The sequence below is a fragment of the Nymphaea colorata genome, chromosome 1 (genome assembly GCF_008831285.2).
Source record: "Nymphaea colorata isolate Beijing-Zhang1983 chromosome 1, ASM883128v2, whole genome shotgun sequence".
Lineage (NCBI taxonomy): Eukaryota > Viridiplantae > Streptophyta > Magnoliopsida > Nymphaeales > Nymphaeaceae > Nymphaea > Nymphaea colorata.
This window is the reverse complement of record NC_045138.2, coordinates 12,944,720-12,965,898: the sequence shown is the minus strand read 5'-3', so window position 1 is coordinate 12,965,898 and position 21,179 is coordinate 12,944,720. Positions and strand designations below refer to the sequence as shown.

General features: G+C 38.0%; 1 protein-coding gene across 1 annotated transcript; it reads right to left on the bottom strand.

Annotated features, from left to right (window-relative positions):
• Positions 1–444: 444 nt before the first annotated feature.
• Positions 445–20,023, bottom strand: LOC116252700 (uncharacterized). The gene is made up of 2 exons (XM_031627185.2): positions 19,498–20,023; positions 445–1,009 (listed from the first exon to the last, which is right to left on the bottom strand). Exons 1-2 carry the CDS (start codon positions 19,844–19,846, stop codon positions 687–689), a joined length of 672 nt encoding a protein of 223 aa, XP_031483045.1. The 5' UTR covers positions 19,847–20,023; the 3' UTR covers positions 445–686.
• Positions 20,024–21,179: the final 1,156 nt, after the last annotated feature.

Sequence of the window (21,179 nt, the reverse complement as noted above, 5' to 3'; positions counted from 1 at the left end):
ACGACTTCTACCTCGCGTGTGATGCAGGTTGTGAGCAGCACCCGTCCGTCAAGGGCCTAACATTGTTAGTTGAGCTTCTTTCGTGGCCCCTTCACTGAATTACTGGCGCTTTTTTATTCCAGTCTTGGGGTGCAGGGCTGGATTAAATTCTGTAGACGTAAAGTGCTGTTTTTTGTTTTTTTTTTTTTGGTGAATCATGTAGCCCGATTGGCTTTTCGGTGCTTCGTTCTTGGAGAAAGGCATGAGCATTCAATTCATCAAATTCGAAGAAAACGACACCTAGAACGATATAGAGACACGTAGAGATTTGAAATGTTGCTGGTACGATGAAAAGAATAGTTATCAGAAAGACAGATACAGGTTTACCATGTTCTGGTGACCCATCTATGCTCTCACCAAGAAACATTTAATCCATGGATTTGAATTTGGACCTTTCCCCTCGGCTAAAAAACAACAAATTTGGTAGATAAGAGGAACCTTAGATCCAAAAACAGTTCAACAATGTTATTTTACAGAATCGTGGGTTTGATCCAATCCCTAGATCTAAGATCTGGGGCAACTGTTTAGAACCATGAGAACGGCTTTGCACATGTCGAGTAAATACAATAGAAATCTCGAAATTCACCGTAACATAGAATCACACAAGTCGTTTTTTTTTTTGTTGCCGCTTTAGCCAAAGTTGATGGTTACAAAGTTGCAATAAATCCATCGATCAAATCAGCCATCTGAGAATCAAAGTCTGGCCCCTCCATCTGAAAATGGGAGACTCCTTCAAGCAGATGCGTCTCCACTCGACCGGCCGCACTTTTGAGCTTATTCTCTAAATGTTTTACGCTTGTAAACCCATCTCTTGTTCCCATCACGAATAGTTTCGGCTTAGAGGACTGCAAAATTGCTTTGTTATGCCTTCCAAACAGAATGGATGCTGTCAGTCCAAATGGGTAGCCTAAACTGACATAACCCACGACCCGCTCTACCTGATCAACAGCAGAGCCTGCTATAGCAGCACCTAGGCAAAGTGAAAGAAGCAACACAAAGAATGAGCAAGTGAACACCCTCGCAAAGAAAAGAAAAAACAGTCACTAACAATAATGTCCATAACCATTGCCAAAAATTTTGTGCGGCAATGGATGCAACACCATCCAATCTTCGTTCCACTTCCGAGTTATTTTACAAAACCTAGAATTTTGACTTCAATCCAATTTATAGCAGGATGTTGACAATTAAACATACCAAAAGTACTGTGGTGAATTTTTCAGCTCAATAATAGTTACCAGTTGCTTGCTACGGTTACAATCACTTTCAAAGATTCTCCTCACAAACAAGGGTGACATCTCAAATGCCAAGTCTTGTTAACTTGATTACAATTGATACGACAAATAAATCATCCCAGTTAAAAGTCTAAGTTAAGTAATACGCCTAAATAGACTACTTCCAGCTGGGGAGATACCTTATGTTCCTCCAAGAATAAAGAAGTACATAAAAAGACCTCTGCATCCATGAGTTGCATTGGTTTGCTGCTCCTCGAATCTTACAAATTCGGAATGTCGAACAACATGAAAAGTATAAGGGGAATTTGCCTTGTGGGTGGGGGGTGGGGAGGGGGGAGAGAGAGAGAGAGAGAGGAAATTCAATTGCTCATGTGCCACATGTAACCTTTGTAGTAAAATATCCCGACCATGTCATATTGATGCAGACACGGATTTGGGACAATTTCAAAAAACTAGGGCATGAGAACGCAGATATATATGTGTGTGTGTGTGTGTGTTTGTGTATTCAACATTATTTATTTGATACAAATGATGTTTTCATCATGCTGATTGGATATAGAAACATGAATTTTCAAGTCCTAAAATGATTTTTAAAACTATTAAAATACCCATATTTTATGCTAAAACTACATTATCTAAACCTATTCCCTACTAAGATATGTATATAAACGATAAATATAAAGTTGAACGGTTAAAAAAGCATGTCATTTATGAAAAAATAATTTTTTTGCAAGTGAATATAGGTGCTCCAAAGAGCGAAATAAAATTGAATTTAATACAATAGCCTATATCAGAAGCAGCATGTATTTTTCAGTTGCAGGATAAGCATTTCAAACTTTTACATTCCTAGCAAAAGAAACTAACACAAGAGTTACCATGAACTCTCTCTTGGACGACCCACCGCTTGGGTAATGTTCCAAAGGAAATAAGTATCAGAAAAAGATATTCAAGTTGCCAAAAAAAATATTAATGAGATGACTTTTGCATGAAAGTTCTCGATCTCTCAACATACACAAAAGACCAAGTTTTATAGAAAGAGAGAAAAATGGACTAATCAAAGTTGAATCAATCCAAAATCGGACAAAAAAGAGCATAAAACCTGTTGACTGCACCCAATGAGACTTTCAAGTTCCAGCATATCCAAGCAGTGTTCATGATAAAAACAGGTGTGGCTGCCTTTTAGATGTGTGCATGTGACAGACCCCAACTAATTGGTTGACTAGTTCAGCTAGCTGGTGTAGGCAGCTCTTGCAACCAGTCTTTAAGCCAAAAGCAGCCTACCCCTAAAGCAACTGGCCACCAACTAGCTTGACTAGTCGATAACTAGTCCTTTGACAGACATAAGTATCTAAGGGCACAACACACTCAGACTCCCCGTTCACCCTCTCTTGTAAAAACATGTATATTTCATTCTTCATTTTCTTTCTCTTTCTTATCAACCATCTAGCTGCAGCCTGTGCTGTAGTTCTTCCTTCTCCCACATATGGTGCTTTCTTTTACTCCTTGTTCAGTCTTCCTCCTCTTTCATTTTTCTCCTTCTCCATATACATTGTTACTGAGTTGCTCCACTATTCGTCCATGCTGTTGATGCTTCTTCTTCTACTTTTTCTTTCTGCCATGAAGGAAATGCTGAAGATTTTCATTCCCTCCTGTTTTATTAGTCTAGCAACTTTATGTTTAGACTCTTTAACTCTTGAGTCACGTCACGCACTCAAGATTATCAACGATGTGATGCTTTGTGGTAGGTGACTTATCTATTTTTATATTATGGTTTATAGTCACACCATATATTTTATTTCTCTTTGACAATTTAATTATTGTGCTTATATTATTCTCTTATTGATGTTCTTTTCGCTGGTTGGACTGACTCTGATTAACTAGCCTCGACTAGCTCTGACAAGTCCTTTAAAGAGCTTTAATTACTTACGACCAATTTATAATAATGAGTTAATGACTATATAGCATATAAACCTATGTTCATTCCAAAATCACATATATCAACAGTATTTTGAAAATATCACCTTTTGATTGCCAAAAAAACTGTTTTTTTAGGGAAAATCTACTGACACTTTCAAAATATAGTCAAAAAGTTTTTTTGCAATATCACAATAATATTTTCTCCTTTGTTACATTTTTAAAACGATTTTGAATCTTGATTTGTAACATTGGTACTACAAATTTTAATTTTATAATTTCATTATATTATGTAATATTTCAATCTCAAGATATACCCAAGAAAAGCAAATTGAATTGTTGAATATTGGAGGAAGAAGGGGACGAGAGAGAGAGAGAGAGAGAGAGAGGGGAAAACACTTTCTTGCTTATTCACGTGACCCTAATCTCATATTAAAAGAGATTAGGGTTGGCAACATAACAATTACAAAATCAGTCCACTAAATATAAGAAAATATTTAAAGAACGACTATTCAACTTTCTAATATTGCAGAAACACTCTTTAACATTCCCCCTCAAGCTGGAGCATAGATATCAATCATGCTCAGCTTGTTACAACCTCTCAGGAAATCGCCTATGGAAAGAGCCTTGGTGAACATATCAGTTGTCTGATCTTCAGAGGAGACATGAATAGTGCTAATAATTCCTTCTTGAACTAAATTCCGAACATAGTGGCAATCCACTTCAATATGTTTTGTCCTTTCATGAAAAACAGGATTGTTAGCAATATAGGTAGCCGCCTTGTTGTCACAATACATCTTCATTGGGAGATTCACTGAAACGCCCAACTCTAAAAGTAATGATCTGACCCATGACATTTCAGCCGCAGTTTGAGCCATAGTCCTATATTCCGACTCAGCACTAGATCGAGCCACCACATTCTGCTTCTTGCTCCTCCAAGAAATAAGATTACCTCCCACAAAGACACAAAAACCTGTAGTAGACTTTCTGTCATCTACAGATCCTGCATAATCAACATCACTATATGCTTCAATGTCAACACCTTCTCCCTTTTCGAACCATAACCCCTTTCCTGGGGCTGATTTCAGGTATCTGACTGTTAGAATTTAAAAATTAGACATTATGTAAGTATACATATGTTTCATATATAATTTGTATATATGAATATCTATGTATGCATAGGTGTTATGTATTTTATTTTATTTGCTTCCTTTTCCTTTTCCTTTTTATGTACTTTTTATTTCTTTTCTTTTTCTATTTTTACCTTTTCCTTTTTGTAAAAGGGAACTAGCTGTTGGACCAGCTTCCAACGGCTAGATTTCTAGCCGTTGGAGCTGGCCCAACAGCCAACTCCTCCTTCTTCTCTCCCTTTCATTGTACTATATATATGGGACTGTTGTCCCTTGTTTGGTTAAGGCTTTTAGGCCTCTCTTGTGTATTCTTCTCTTGAGATTAATAGATTTGGTATCTTCTCCTCAAGTTTGAAGTTTGGTTGTGTATTACCTATTGAAGTTGTTGGGATCTTCAAGAGTGTATCTCTTGAAGCATTTGTATTCTCAAGATCAGGCCTGATTTACATGGTATCAGAGCCTCGTTTTGGCTCTTTGTGTTGCTGTCTTTCAAGCTTGAAGATCCAGTTATTACTCTTTCCTTGGAGTTGTGAAGCACTCCAAGTGTTCGATATATTGTTGGCTGAAATTTGACACAAGAAGGTGCTGTTATTTTGCTGGCCTCTTTTGGTGATATTTGTGACGGGATAAAGCTCCCTTGGTGGTGAAGATTGTGGCAGTCTTTGACGCGTCGAAAGCTTCATTTTTGTGTGGCTGTTTTTCATCCTAGCACTACCTCAACGTCTCCTTTACAAGGTACACATTATGGATGAAAGAACTTCCTCTACTCCTCTTCCCAAATTAACTTCATCAAATTATGTTTCTTGGGCAAAAACTATGGAACATTTTATTAGAAGTAAAGGCCTATGGGGACTCGTTGATGGGTCAAAAAGTGAACCTCAATTAGTCCTCACCAAGACCATAGATGGTAAAGCTCAAGAACTAGATGGAGTTGAAAAAGACAAGGCTATGAATGAATATGAGAGAAAATGGGAAGAGTGGAAAATAGGACACCACAAGATTATCACTTGGATTATTGCTTGTGTTGATACTACAACCATGGGCCAAATAGCAAAACATAATTTTGCTCATGAAGCTTAGGAATTCCTCAAGAAAACCCACACTATGAAGGATGTGGCCTACATGTGCAATCTTCAAATGAAGATTGCAAGTCTCCAACAAGGAGACAAGTCCATTAAAGAATACGTTGGAGAAATGGAGCAATTATGGGACGAACTTGCTCTATTTGAACCCGAATGGTATGATCCAAGAGACATTGGAGTTAGAGAAAAACAAATCCAAAGGGAGAAATTTTATAAATTCATTCTTGGTCTTAGATCGGAATATGATGGAGTCAAAACTTCCTTGCTCCATAGGCATAAAATGCCATCTATGAACAAAGCCATAGCGGAACTTCAAATGGAGGAGAATAGACTCAATTTTTCAAAAGACAAGAGTGAAAGTGTTCTTGCTACCTCAAGACCCGGTGCTCATATGAGAACTTATAGGCCTCCTCACTTTAATCGAAACTATGAGCATAGCAATAATGGCAACAAGAAGATTATATGTTTCCATTGCCAAGAAGAAGGACATACCAAACTTAGATGTCCTAAATTGAGGAGATTTGATAAAAAGACAAGTGTGGCTGAGACAATGTATGAAGAAAGCAATCGATTTGACCTAGACAAACTTGTAAGTGCCCTCCAACCAAAGCTTATTGATGCTCTTCAACCGCTTTTCAAAGGAGGAGGGACTTCTCCAATCTCCGGAGCAACCGTGGCATCTACATCATCAAGTAAGTACTCTTGGATTCTTGATTCCGGAGCTTCACTTCATATGACCCCTTGTAATTCTTTGCTTACCGAATGCACTAAGGAAGAATCGTGCCCATTTGTTAAAATCGCCGATGGAACTCCTCTTGAAATCAAATGTGTTGAGAATATTGATCAAAATTTTAATTCAAAAGTTTTTAAAATACCAAAAGTTAGATTTATTCCCAAACTTAACTTAAATCTCTTGTCGGTTTCTCAAATAACAAATCATGGATGTGATATTATCTTCTCACAAAATAAATTTTTGATACAGGACCATCTTTTCAAGAAGACGATTGGGGAAGGTTCTAGGAAAAATGATCTCTACTATGTTGACTATTTGGATCTTTCCAACCCTACTTGCAATATAATCAAGAAGAGTGACATTCAAGTTTGACATCAAAGACTTGGGCATTCAAGTTTAGGAAAAATGTTTTGTATCCCTTTTTTGGAAGAGAAATGTAAAGAAATGATCTCTTGTGATGATTGTATTAAAGCCAAAATTAAGGCTTTACCTTTTGGAAATAGAAATTTTGTTGAAAAAGCACCTTTTGAATTAGTGCATTCGGATGTATGGGGTCCCGCTCCTATTATGTCTAAAGGTGGTTTGCTTTATTATGTCATTTTTGTGGATGATTACTCTCGATATGCTTGGGTTTACTTTCTTAAACGCAAATCGGAAGTCTTTATGAATTTTAAAAACTTTTACAACATGATCAAAACTCAATTTGATGCAAACCTTAAAATTTTTAGAAGTGATTCCGGGGGAGAATTCATTTCCAATGAATTTGAAGAATTCCTAAAAGAAAAGGGAGTTATACACCAAAAGTCTTGTCCCAAAACCCCCCAACAAAATGGAGTCGCCGAAAGAAAACATAGACATATTCTTGAAACAACAAGAGCTCTTCTTATATCAAAAAATGTTTCAAAAAATTTTTGGGCTGAAGCAATTTTAACATCCATTTACTTGATTAATAGAATGCCCTCTAAAGTTTTAGAAAATATTTCACCTTTTCAAAAACTTTTTAATTTGGAGCCAACTTATAAAAGATTCAAAGTCTTTGGTTGCAAATGTTTCATTTTAAATGACAAAAATGATAAATTTTCATCTAGGGCTATTCAATGTGTCTTTATTGGCTATTCCGAAACTCAAAAAGGGTATAGATGCTATGATATTGAAAAAGATAAGGTGTATGTTTCAAGAAATGTGATATTTTTAGAAGAAGAAAATGGCTTTAATGAAAATAAACCCAAGCATGAAGATGACTATTCTTTTTTATGGATAAATGATGATGATGTTGATAATGATGATGATGTTTTGCCTTCTTCACATAATGATGCTCAAAATGACGTTGAGAATACTCCTTTTGATAGATCTTCACCAAGAAGTGATGGATCACCAAGAGAAGTTATAGTTTATAAGAGGTCTCAACAAAACATCCAAGAGTCTCAACCTACTCTTAGGAAATCTCAAAGAGATTCTCATCCACCTCAAAAATTTGTTTCCTATGAGTCTTTTTCCCCAAAACATAGAGCTTGCTTATTAGCTAATCACTCTCATGTTGAACCTTCATCCTATCTAGAAGCCAAAACTAACCCACATTGGATTGAAGCAATGAACAATGAACTTAGAGCCCTTGAAGACAATAAAACTTGGGACATTGTGTCTCTTCCTATAGGGAAAAGGACAATAGGATGTAGGTGGGTTTACAACGTCAAGACTAGAAGTGATGGATCACTTGAAAGGTATAAAGCTAGACTTGTTGCCAAAGGATATGCCCAAGAATATGGGATTGATTACGAAGAAACCTTCGCCCATGTTGCTCGTATGACCTCTGTTAGAGCTCTTATTGCCATTGCCTCCATTAAACAATGGTCTATATATCAATTGGATGTCAAAAATGCTTTTTTGAATGGATACTTAAATGAAGAGGTATACATGGATTCACCCCCTGGGCTTGATTTACCTCAAGGAAAAGTTCTTTATCTTAGAAAGGCATTATATGGCTTGAAACAAGCTCCAAAAGCTTGGTTTGACATGTTTAGCAATGTTATGTTCAAACAAGGTTTTAAATCATGCTATTCTGACACTGCTATGTTTGTTAAAAATACTATTATAGGTATAATTGTGTTACTTTTATATGTAGATGATATGATTATTACAGGTAATGATGCCAACGGAATTATGCAGGTAAAGGACTTTCTAAAGAATGAATTTGAAATGACTGATTTGGGTAAACTAACCTATTTTCTTGGTATTGAAGTAGCTTATAGTAGAAGAGGATACTTACTCTCACAAATGAAGTTTGCCAATGACATTATAAGCAGATCAGGCATCACTGATGACAAGGTGGTAGACACTCCTGAAGCCTTAGGAGTAAAGATGAAGATTGATGATAGAGAAATTCTAGAAAATCCCACTCCATTTCGTCAATTGGTTGGAGCTCTCACATATTTATCCATCACAAGGCCCGACATATCACATGCGGTACATGTCATAAGTCAGTTTCAACAAAGACCCACTTCTGTACACATGGGAGCCGCATTGAGGATTGTTCGATATGTCAAACACACAATCACTAAAGGACTTTTTCTATCCTCCTCATCAAACTTGAATATGATTGCCTATACTGATGCTGATTGGGGTGGAGATCCTAATAACAGGCATTCCACCACCGGTTTTTGTGTTTTTCTAGGTGTCTCTCTTATTTCGTGGAGGTGCAAAAAACAAAATAAAGTCTCTCTATCATCAACTGAAGCATAATATCGTGCCATGGCCACCACCACCATGGAGATTGTGTGGTTAAAAAGCTTATTGAAGGACATTGGAATTGACTTAAATGAAGCAACCAAGCTCTGCTGCGACAATAAAAGTGTCATCTATATTGCTAGCAATCATACTTTTCATGAAAGGACGAAGCATATTGAAATGGATTGTCACTATGTGAGAGAAGAATATCTTAGCCGAACAATCGATATATCCTTTGTCCCTTCCGAATATCAACTTGGAGATTTCTTCACCAAGGCACTTGCTTCAGCACGTTTTCAGTTTCTTCTTGGCAAACTTTCGGTGATCACACCGTAAGTTTGAGGGGGGTGTTAGAATTTAAAAATTAGACATTATGTAAGTATACATATGTTTCATATATGATTTGTATATATGAATATCTATGTATGCATAGGTGTTATGTATTTTATTTTATTTGCTTCATTTTCCTTTTCCTTTTTATGTACTTTTTATTTCTTTTCTTTTTCTATTTTTACCTTTTCCTTTTTGTAAAAGGGAACTAGCTGTTGGACCAGCTTCCAACGGCTAGATTTCTAGCCGTTGGAGCTGGCCCAACAGCCAACTCCTCCTTCTTCTCTCCCTTTCATTGTACTATATATATGGGATTGTTGTCCCTTGTTTGGTTAAGGCTTTTAGGCCTCTCTTGTGTATTCTTCTCTTGAGATTAATAGATTTGGTATCTTCTCCTCAAGTTTGAAGTTTGGTTGTGTATTACCTATTGAAGTTGTTGGGATCTTCAAGAGTGTATCTCTTGAAGCATTTGTATTCTCAAGTTCAGGCCTGATTTACACTGACAACCATTAGAGCAGCGTCCCAATGAACTTTCCTAGGTTTCTCCATGAATTGACTTAGTTTATTCATAGCGAAGCTAATGTCAAGGCGAGTGACAGTCAAATATAGCAGTTTTCCTATTAGAGATCTGTAAAATTTAGAGTCAAAAAGCTCTGATTCATCATCATGTATATGAATGTGAGAGTTCATGGGGAGAGTTGCAGGTTTAGCCCCCAATAAACCTATTTCTTGCAGAAGATCCAAAGCATATTTTCTCTGAGATACCACAACTCCTTTACTACTACGGGCCACCTCAATACCAAGAAAATAACGGAGTTGTCCAAGGTCTTTTGTGACAAAGTGTTTATGAAGAAACTCCTTTGTCTGAGCTATCTCTTGATCACTTTCCCCAATGAGAACAATATCATCAACGTAAACAATTAATATCACTATACCAGATGTACCTTACTTGATAAACAATGAGTGATCAAGTTGAGACCGACAAAAGCCACATTTAGACAAGACCTCAGATAGCTTATGAAACCATGCACAAGGACTCTGTTTAAGCCCATAAATAGCCTTCTTTAATTTGCATACCTTGGAACACTCCCCCTGTCTCTCAAAACCAGGTGGTTGCTGCATATAGACAATTTCAGACAGATCTCCATATAGAAAAGCATTTTTCACGTCCAGCTGAAATAAAGGCCATTGTCGCTGGACAGCAAGAGATATAATAAGTCGAATAGAGTCCAATCGAGTCACGGGTAAAAAGGTCTCAAAGAAGTCGACACCATAAGTCTGTGTATATCATTTAGCGACAAGACGTGCCTTGAACCGTTCAACTGAACCATCAGAATGATACTTGATGGTGAACACCCATTTGGAGCCAACCACATCACAGTGCCTCGATGGATCCACCAATTCCCAAGTCTCTCGAGAGATAAGAGCATCCATTTCCTCCTACATGGCATGCCGCCACCATGAATCTAATAGGGCTTGATGGTGAGAAGAAGGGATCACGTGACTAGACAGAGCTCGATCAAACTACACCAAACTTGTACTCAAATGGTCAGTAGAGACAGAATTAGAAATCGGGTGTAGTGTGCACTGTCGCTTTCCCTTACGAATAGCAATAGGGAGATCATCTGCATAGTGTTCATCATTTAAACCTGAATCAGTCTGATCAGTGGAGTTTACCTCTTGAGAAGACACTGGTAGGCGGTTGGAAGAGGGACCAAGACGACGAGTGTAAACCAATGGAGGATCAAAGAAACGTTCATGTGACATAGGTTGAGATAGCGGTAAGGACTCAAGGGACACTGGTGGAATGGGAAGAGGAACAGGTATAGGCATCTCAGACAGAGGAGGACTCGAAGAAGAAAAATAAGGACGAGACTCAAAGAATGTAACATCCGTACTGATAATCTCTTTCTTGGTCTAGGGATCAAAGCACTTATATCCTTTTTTATTGGCTGAGTATCCAATAAATACACATTTGATGGCTTGAGCAACAAGTTTGTTTTTGTCTAAGCCTACGATGTGTGCAAAGCAAGTGCATCCAAATACTTTGGGAGGTATATGAAATAGTCGTCGATTTGGATATAAAAGTTGAATGGGAATACGTTCTTGGATGGCTGACGAGGGTAATCTGTTAATGAGGGTAACATGCAGTAAGAATAGCATCCCCCCAAAAGTAGGCAGGCATGTGAGAATGCAGCATGAGGGTACGGGCCAAATTTAGGAGTTGTCGATGTTTGCGTTCGGCAACACCATTTTGTTGGGATGTGTGTGGACAAGTATATTGAGGCCGAATTCCATGATTGGTATAAAACTAAAGTAGAACGGAAGATTTGAATTCAAGAGCATTATCAGTGCGAATAATTTTTGACAATGAAACCAAACTGAGTTTTTATTTCCTTGACAAATTTAGGAAGAATACATATGACTTCGGATCTTTCCCGTAACAAGAATACCCAACTGACTCGAGTAAAATCATCAACCAAAACAAGATAATACCGAAAACGCGAGTGAAAAGGAACCCGATTAGGACCCCACACATCCACATGAAGGAGATCAAATGGACTTTGACTAGATGGTTCTTGACTCAAAGGAAAGCTACTCCGTGTATGTTTGCCTAATTGGCAAGCATCACATAAGAAGGACTCTGATATAGTAATACCTGGAAGCATGCGACGAAGTTTTGACACTGAAGGACGACCCAGTCTAAGATGCCACTGAAAAGGAGAAGGCTTTGAGGAGAATAAAGATGCAGCAACATTTACTGGGACAGACAAGAAATAGACACCCTCACGTTCATGGCCGCCACCAATCATCTTCCCAGTTAATAAGTCCTGAAAAGAACATGTACTAGGGTCAAAAATGACTCTACACTTTAAATCAATAGTCAGTTGCTTAACAGATAACAAATTAACAGGAAACTGTAGAGCATAGAACACGTGGGTAATAGTGCCTAAATGTGGGAGATAAATATCACCGCTGCCCAATACAGGAGATAGCTTGCCATCAGCCAGTCTGACATGTTGTGGTTAGAAAACCTGACTAATGATGAAAAAATATGTGGTTGATTACAACAGTGCCTGGAGGCGCCAAAATCTATCTTCCACATCATATCTGGGTCATCGGTAGGAGCACCAACAGAGAATGAAGAGTCTATCACAGTCGTGCTGGCATATGAGAAGGAATTTCCAGCCATCTTGTAGTCATTGGAACCCTCAGACACATTATCATCAGCCATAGTTAAATTCCAACCAGAATTGTACTCACAATATGTATGTATAAGGTGCAGTAGTTAACTTCAACCAAGGCACGACAGCATAGAAGAATCTAGAACACACTTATGGCTCCAATCATCAACTCAGAAATTCACTAAAACAGGCAGCAACATAGGCACAAACTCAAGCAGCAACTCAACAAAATAATTTCAGCCGATAGTTGCAACACAAGCAGGAACTTTACGATTAGCAGCAGTTCACAACTAATGAGACCTCAACTTATAGATTTCATATCCACGATCTGTAGATCATTCTACTCCTCACGTCAAATTATATCCACAAGCAGTAGATTGACTCTGCCCCACACGGTCAACATAAAAATTTGATTACAGCAACAATAACCTCCACGAGATCCACTTAAGGATCAAGTTGAACACAAACACAAAACAAATTGTCGGATTGTTTTCAAACGTGGATAGCAGGCAGCACTTTCAGATGTTGATAATAGGTAGCAAACAAGCACAAGTTTGACAGTATAGAAAACCTGTCTCACTTCAACGATGCAGGAAAAAGACTGAACCTGCCCACACGACATACCTTTGCCTGTGAGAATCCACCAAGCACCACATGGCTAAACAAATCAGACTGCCTTAGCATATCCGACATTCTTTGGCCTGAACATCTTCCACGGCTGCACTTGAGTTAGATTTGATTTTGCAGCAAGGTCTGATCTGATTCACCATTTCATCGACGTGATAAGCTTCAACGGCAGCAGCTTTCAGCAACTTCACGACAGCAGCAGCAACACAAGGGTGTTAATCACGTTTTCACATGTTAAAAACGTGATTAGCCCCTATCCACCAACCAATCAACTTGCTTGATTTGTAAACAGCAAGAACCCTAGGTGTGAAACCCTAGTTTGGCGGAAGAGAGGAGAGTTGAGAGGAGAAGGGAACCCTAGGTGTGAAACCCTAGATCATACAGCCCTAGGTCTATTGCTCTGATACCATGTTGAATATTGGAGGAAGAAGGGGACGAGAGAAAGAGAGAGAGAGAGAGGAAAACACTTTCTTGCTTATTCACGTGACCCTAATCTCATATTAAAAGAGATTAGGGTTGGCAACATAACAATTACAAAATTAGTCCACTAAATATAAGAAAATATTTAAAGAACTACTATTCAACTTCCTAATATTGCAGAAACACTCTTTAACATGAATAATGCCTCAGGGGCCGTTTGATGGATTGGAAACCTGGAATTGGAAAAAAGTTTTTGGAAATAAGTTTCCTGGAATAAAGGAAAGGGAAAGATCTTTCCCATTCTCATTTTGCTATGTGTATGATGACTGAGAAACAAATTTCCTTGAAACTTGTTTCTTAGTTTGATGGATTGGAAACAAGTTTCAGGAAACTAGTTTCTTAGTTTCTTATGTGTGTGAATGTGTCTCTACATTTTCACTGTTCTAAGAATGCATTCGCTTCAAACAGAACTGAAATCGATTAACTTATCATAGAATTTCGGATGACTTGCACGAATCAGGTCAATTTCATGTCCCATTAGAATATAGCTTCACAAAGAAAACCATTCCAATTGCAGGAACTAGTTATCTCTCTCTCTCTCTCTCTCTCTCTCTCTCTCTCTCTTACTCGCTCTCTCTCTTCCTCTAACCCTTGGCATTGAAATTTGAAACCCTTTGTCATGACTATGGGTCGCCGAAAACCCAAGAAGAGGGTGCTGAGGCTGTCGTCTCTAGCTTCATAATGACCATCTTCCCTTTACTTCAAATGGTCGGAAGCCACGGAGAACTGTCGTTCCAGCTGTAGAAGAGCTGTTGCGGATGGGAGAAGAGGAAGCTGAGGCGCTGTTGTGAAGAATCAGAGACCGAGAAGCCCAACGGTCATTTTTTTGTCTCCAGAATTTTTTCCACCCCTCCGAGTGGAAAGAAATTTTCGGAAAAAAAATTCCGAAAATGACTTTGACGGTTATATTTTTTGAAAATTTGAATTTTTTTTCCGCAGCTACAGTAGATTTCCTGGGAAGCAAACGTGCCCTCAGAGAAGCCCCACTACTAAGAATCTAGTATTTGTGACTATCATGCACTTTCTCTCAAGTTCCCACATGATTAATGACACCAAGAACAACAACAAATTGGTGATCCCAATTTAACATTGGCTGCCCAGGGACAAAGGACTGATGGACAGGTCAACCTGAGTTGCTATAATGCATTCAGAGTTCAGCCATGCTAACTTGGATAAAATGGTGCTTCTAAGGGCCACGTTTTTGAACGACACTACATGCAATGATAAAAGCTTTTCTCGTGCAAGAAAGACAAAATTTTTGCCTCAAATATCTGTTATTACAGATTTACCAACATCCATGATACTTCATTAGATATTAAATTGGAAACTAATACATCTTTTTCTGCAAAGAAGGACACCTCTTCATCTATTTTTTCTGATGCATGATACCTTTTGCAGCCAGAGAAATTACAGGATAAGAAGTGCAAAGAAATAAAGATCATGAAAGTTCCATGCTGTTGGTACCATGGGAGTGTGGTATACCATGGCAGGAATTATGGTGATACAAGTCAAATTTCCTCTTACTAACATAAAAATATTTAATAAAATTTTAATTTTCTTAATCAACCACATGCTCCTAGAGAAAAATAATACACTGTGTGCAACCAAAGCAAGATCCAAAGAAAAGTATTGGGTGTGTTGACAAAATTCTGAATAATCTATTTGACCAAGGTTGAAATTCCAAGGAACCTTTTAGGCTCTGTCGTCAATAGCACAAGGAATCACACCAGAAAACTAATTGAAATTTCCTATTACTATCCTCAGTAAAATGGGATGATACATTTTATTCTAGACCATATCTGGAAACTAATAGTCTATTTGACAGTTCACGGTGATCATACCATTAATTCTATGTCACACAGACACCTCAATTTGACCGATACACCTGAGTTGACATGCGGATCTGGACACAGCTTTGACCATGTTGAAAGCAGTCAATGCACCCAAGCATGAATCCATCCTTTTCTCTACTCGGTCAATTTTGACCAAGCCCAATAGATTTCCTTTTCTTGGATTTACAATCATTATATACACAGGAAAGGGTTCAACCAACCTCTCCTACTCAACCCTCTCTCCCTTGTCAACAACTCCTGCTCAACTGCCTTTGGCAACTGCTGATTGTTGTGTGAGATCTCCAGCCAATGCCAAGTGAGACCCTTGGCCGCTCAACCCTCTCTCTGTATGTCTGCTGGCAACTGGCTCTACCAACTGATGTGCCAAACCTCTGGCAAAAAGTATGCCCTCATGCTCCATTATGCTAAATATATCAAGCCTCAGCTTTAAGTTTAGTCTGGTGCAATAAAAAAGTTGAAAAATCTCACTTGGATGTACTCCACCTGCACAGCCGTACCTCTAACCTGAACCATCTTATTTATATTTGCAGCAGGTTCCCAGTTGCTTTAGTTTCATAAAGTGCATATTGGCAACTACTAATGACTAATGAGTTAACTAGGCGTATCTGATCTTATTCAATGTTACAAACCAACTGCTAGCCTACAGACTGGTTTTTACCAATTCTATAAAATCGAAGATGTTCTGGAAGTGAACATATGTGGAGACTGGAGATGTATGTCCTATTGTTTCATGATGCACTACTCTAAATCTAAATAAATGCTCAAGATTTTTTTGTATTGGTATATTCCTTTTTTTTTGTGAAAATTGCACTGCACCCGCACCCATGTGACATATATCGCCATGCATTGAATGGTTGTGCCACCATATTCAAGTTTTTTGAAATTGCTCGGCACCCAAATCTGCACTTGCACCCATACCCGTACTCATGTGACAAAGATCATCAGTCATAGGATACCTATCCTTCACAACAAACTTTGATGAATATCCATTTCACCAATTGCCAACACAATGTAGTGCTTGTAAATGCTCTACAAGGAAATAGTGGGCAATATGTTCAACCATAGTCACAAATAACATTTCGGAGTTTTAAACGGCGAGCTATGTCACACGGACACGGCAAAATAGCCCAGGTGTCAATGTCGACACTCGGACACGCGGGTGCGGACACGGCAGAAAATAAAAATTAAAATTTTAATGTTTTTTTTTATTTTATCAATTTTTTGTGATCCATCCAATTATTTCCATCAATAATCCTTTCAAATACTGTGATAAAACAAACTTTTTTGTAAGATTTAACTATTACTTTAATGTTTTTTTTATTTATTTTTTTTAAATATAAAATGTACCGTGTCCACGTATCCAAAAATTTTGAAAATTGCCGTGTCCGCACCCGTATCCCCGTACCGTACCCGTATCACACCCGCACCCGTGTGACATAGACAGCGAGGTTTTTCTCGGGTATAATACTGCGAGCTTGAAAAAAACGAGAAAAAAAGGGAAAAATACGGTAAATTTTTAAAAAATTAAGAAAACTAAAAATGGGAGGAAAATAAAATAAGTGAAAAACTAATAACACAAACATCAAAAGATAAGTAGACTTGCAAGTTGCAACAAATAAAAAATAGAAAATGAAAAAAAAATTGTTTGGCATTAAAAAAAAATGAAAACAATGAAAAAATTGAAAAAAGTGAAAAAAAGCAAAAAAGACGAATTAAAAAAACGCCTTTTTTCGTTTTTAACGTTTTTTTAAGTTTTAAACTGTAATTTAATTTATCGCATTTTTTTTTCGAAAAAAAAAATGCATTTTTTGTGACACTGGTTCAACCAGTTCACATATTAACTATGCCAAAGAGCATCTCAAGAATCAAGCAAATGCAGAGGACATAACATCCTATATAATTTCACAAACATTTATATTTTTAACTTAAAAGGATGATTATGCTAACCTGCTTTTGGGGTAAGCATATACAGTCATAGTGGTAACTGATGGAATAAGCTTCTTAACCTTTTTGATGTATGATGAAAGAGGAACCAACTTCAGTTGCAAAAATGTGATCAGTTAAATTAATATGTGACAAGGCTGATGATTCTCAAAACCTTTTTTTCCTCAAAGGCAATTCTAAGGAACCTGTTGTGCGTTCTGAATGTACTGCATCACTCTGCATAAATAAGTATGATGGACCCCAGAAACACACACGAGGTAATGCGGCAATCTAAAGTCTAACTGGCATCAATGTCAATCCTTAGGAATTGCCTTTGCTACGGACATTATGCAGGAGCACCAGTCAGCTAATTTGAGAGTCTAGTTTTGCACACTGTTCTAGTAAACACACTTCCATGTCGTTACTTGAGTGATATGCAATCGAGTGTTTTAATGTCACTCACAACAAGATAAAGCACAGGAATGTTTACGAGCCAATCTAAAAGTTAAAACATGATCATGATTAACTACTACAAATATATGTGGCCTATGGAAAAGAATAGAACATGTTATAGGAATTTCTAACCTTTGATATTGGGGTCACTTTTTCTTGATACGAATGGCTGAAGTTGAACTAAATTCGTTCAAGAAAATCTGCAACTTTAACTACTGAACAGTTTCAGAAGTTATAATCTGCCACAAGTGAATGCACAAACAAATGTGTCACTGTCTCCTAGAGAAAGAGGATAGGACAACTCACAGCAGACAACTTGTGTGTAGTCTCTGGCATTGCAGTCATTCATGGGTGAATGACGACAGTTAAATCTAAACAAATACTCCCAATAATTGGGGATACTCGATTGCGACAATTTAACCTTGCCTACTCATTCATCAAGTTCCAGCCTTAATTTTTTTTTTTTGTGATTTAATTGGCATGATAATCAATGAGAAATACTACCCTTTACCATGATTGCAGAATGTCACACAATTAGAAAGGAGAAAGAAATGAGTTTCTTTCACGACTATCTTTAAATAGCATTCATTAACCTGCCTTAAGCATGAAAAATCAGCTAGTTAATTAAAGGGCCAGCTGGCACTTGAGGCCGTGTGTCTAATGGAAGTTATGGCTGATCCCAGCATTGGCATTAATTGTGTATTTTTAAATTTTCAAAATTGGAACTCAGGCACAGTGAGTCAAGTCCCAAAAAAAAAAAATCAATCGAGATTAGTCAACATTAGGGTCCAAGTAAGACATAAAATTCAGTGAGAATGTGAAATAAATATTAGGTACTAACAGAAAGAACAATAATAGACTAATAGATGTACCTAGAACAAAAAGTCCACCAAATTGGTCAACTGATCCCTCAGCATGCCCCAGCAGAGTCGCTGATCATGGACTGGTCAGCTGGTTTGCCAGTTGACTAGTTGCCTAGTCATGACTGGTTGGCCAATTAGTTGCTAATTTTGGCTAATACATCAATTCCCTTCATATTCGGAACTCCTTCAATCTTTTCTAGTGGCTATCAATTTGCTCTCCACAATCTTGGACAATAATCTTTCAGGCTTCGTGACTTTTATTCAAGGTCATTTCTCTGCATTTGCAATTAGGCATGTTTTCTTCGACATGAGAAGTATGAGAGAGGATCACCAAAAAGTATGTATATATCAAGAGGTCTAGCTTTAGTTACACACATTTGCTTCAATTGCCTCATCCTTCCCTGGTATGAAACCTTCTTCGAGCTGGTATTTTCACATGTTTGTGTTTTGCATGGTCTATAGACAACTTATCTGCAAACTGTGATAGTTTCTTCCGAAATCCTATTATCCACGTTTAAAAGCAAACTACATGTTTCTCTCTGTGTTCCGCGACATGATTTTCCTCACAGATTTCATATGATTTAGAATCAACTATCTATATTTTTTTCTTATCAACTGCCTATGAAGGTGCTGGGAATTTGTACAGCAGGTTGTAAAGACACCCATATCCTCATCTTCAAGCTCGTCAAGGAACACAGTAAAATAAAAAATCGTCCAATTAACCCAATCGAATTCATAGATTTTGCAATGAAAACTGGAAAAAAAAAGAGGAAAACATCTAAAATGTTATATACAGTATCACTGCTCCCAGTCAATCTAAGATAAAAAATTATGAGGACCAAAAGAGAATGAAGCAGGAAGTTCGCATTCATATGCCAACTACGATGAGAAAAACAAATGCAAAGGCAAAGAAATGTTAGAAAGTGTACCTGCAGATGAACCCACAAGCAGGATCCTATCTGAACCAAGATTCTGCAGTACCCATCTGCAGACATCCACGGTATCATTGACTTCGGATGAGCCGGTGAGGGAGGCCCTCCCTGTTGATCTGCCGGCTCCTCTCATGTCAAAGGTAACCGCCTTGTAGCCCCTATTTGCCAACCCACCGGCGATGCCCTTCATGAGTCCCTGGACTCCCCCCAACACGGTATACGGATGCACCAGGACGATGACCAAGTTGGCCATGTCCTCCCTGGGCCTGTAGACTCTGGCCTGAAGCTTCACCCCGTCTCTGGTTTCCACTATTGGGAACTCAGAGCCTGATTTCGTTGGAATCATGGATTCGAAAGAGCAAGAAGGAGCAGCAAGTGTAGACACTGGAGATTTTGGAAGCTAGTTATGTGGGATCTTGGTTATCTGCTTCCTGTTTCGCTGTTCGAAAAAGGGGCGCTGTTAGGCTCGGCCCCCGACCAATGAGAAGAACTTGCAGTATTCGACGTCCGTCAAAAATGTAAGACATGGGTAAGTGTATGGGTACAGAATTACAGATTATGGTACGATCTAAATATAAGTTTCGGTGTAACATACATGTAAATATATAAATAATTATATATATATAATTAAAATAAATGAGAGGGAAATATATAATATAAGTGGAAGAGAATAGAATGGAGAATGAAAATTAATTCAAAAATCAAGTTTGAAAATATAAATTTTAAAACTTTAAAATACAGTTATACCCAACCATACCCACATATCCATGCCATTATACGGCATATCAACATGAATATTTAGGTACATCACACGGTACCCATGTGACTTAGGTGAAAATACGTTCAACTACTTCTAAATGGGTGCATAGTCAATAACATAGATTCAATATCAAGGCCCTTCGGAATAAACTCGATCTGAATCATTGCGACCGTCTGCATTCGGTTACCTGGTAACCTCATTCGAGAAGCAGTAGAGCACCATCAATATAATCAGTGAGAGAAGCGGATCGTCAGTAATGAAAAAGAGTTTCATAGTGAAGAAGAGTTTTTAGCAAACACAATAAAGAAAAGTTTTGCTGAAACGATGAAGAAGAGTTTGTAGTGAATGTTATGAAGACGTTTCAGCAGATAAGTTGAGCCTGTCGCTACTGACTATTACACATACCCATCCAATCAAATGTTGAAAAAATAACTGCTGCCAGTGGCTTCAAAGTCCCCAATCAAGGAAGTGGTGGGTGTCATGGTGAATAATGAAAATGTTGTCAAAATGTCGTTGTTGAGGCTCATAAGAAACCACGAATGAATGTTTGTTGTAAATCTTGTTGACAAAGCTCAGAATCATGTAGATGAGAAGACATATGCTGACCGTGGTGGCACATGTGGTAAACTATGCGATGAAAGAGCGACATCTAGAGGAGTAGAGGTACTCTCCATCAGTAGCAGGTGGAAGGTTGTCATCCCCCAAGCAAGGTAGTTGGTCGAATGCTGAGATGCAGATGAAAGAGCTACCATTGTCTATTGCCATCCATGACCAATACATGCTTGGTGCCGAAAGGCGTTAGTCATTCCATGAAGTTGGTAGGCGAAAGCACAGAGATGACTATGGACGAAATTTTGTATAAAGAAGCTATTGAGCAAGCGAAGAGAGCTCTTGTAAGTTCCACGTAGAGAAAAAAGAA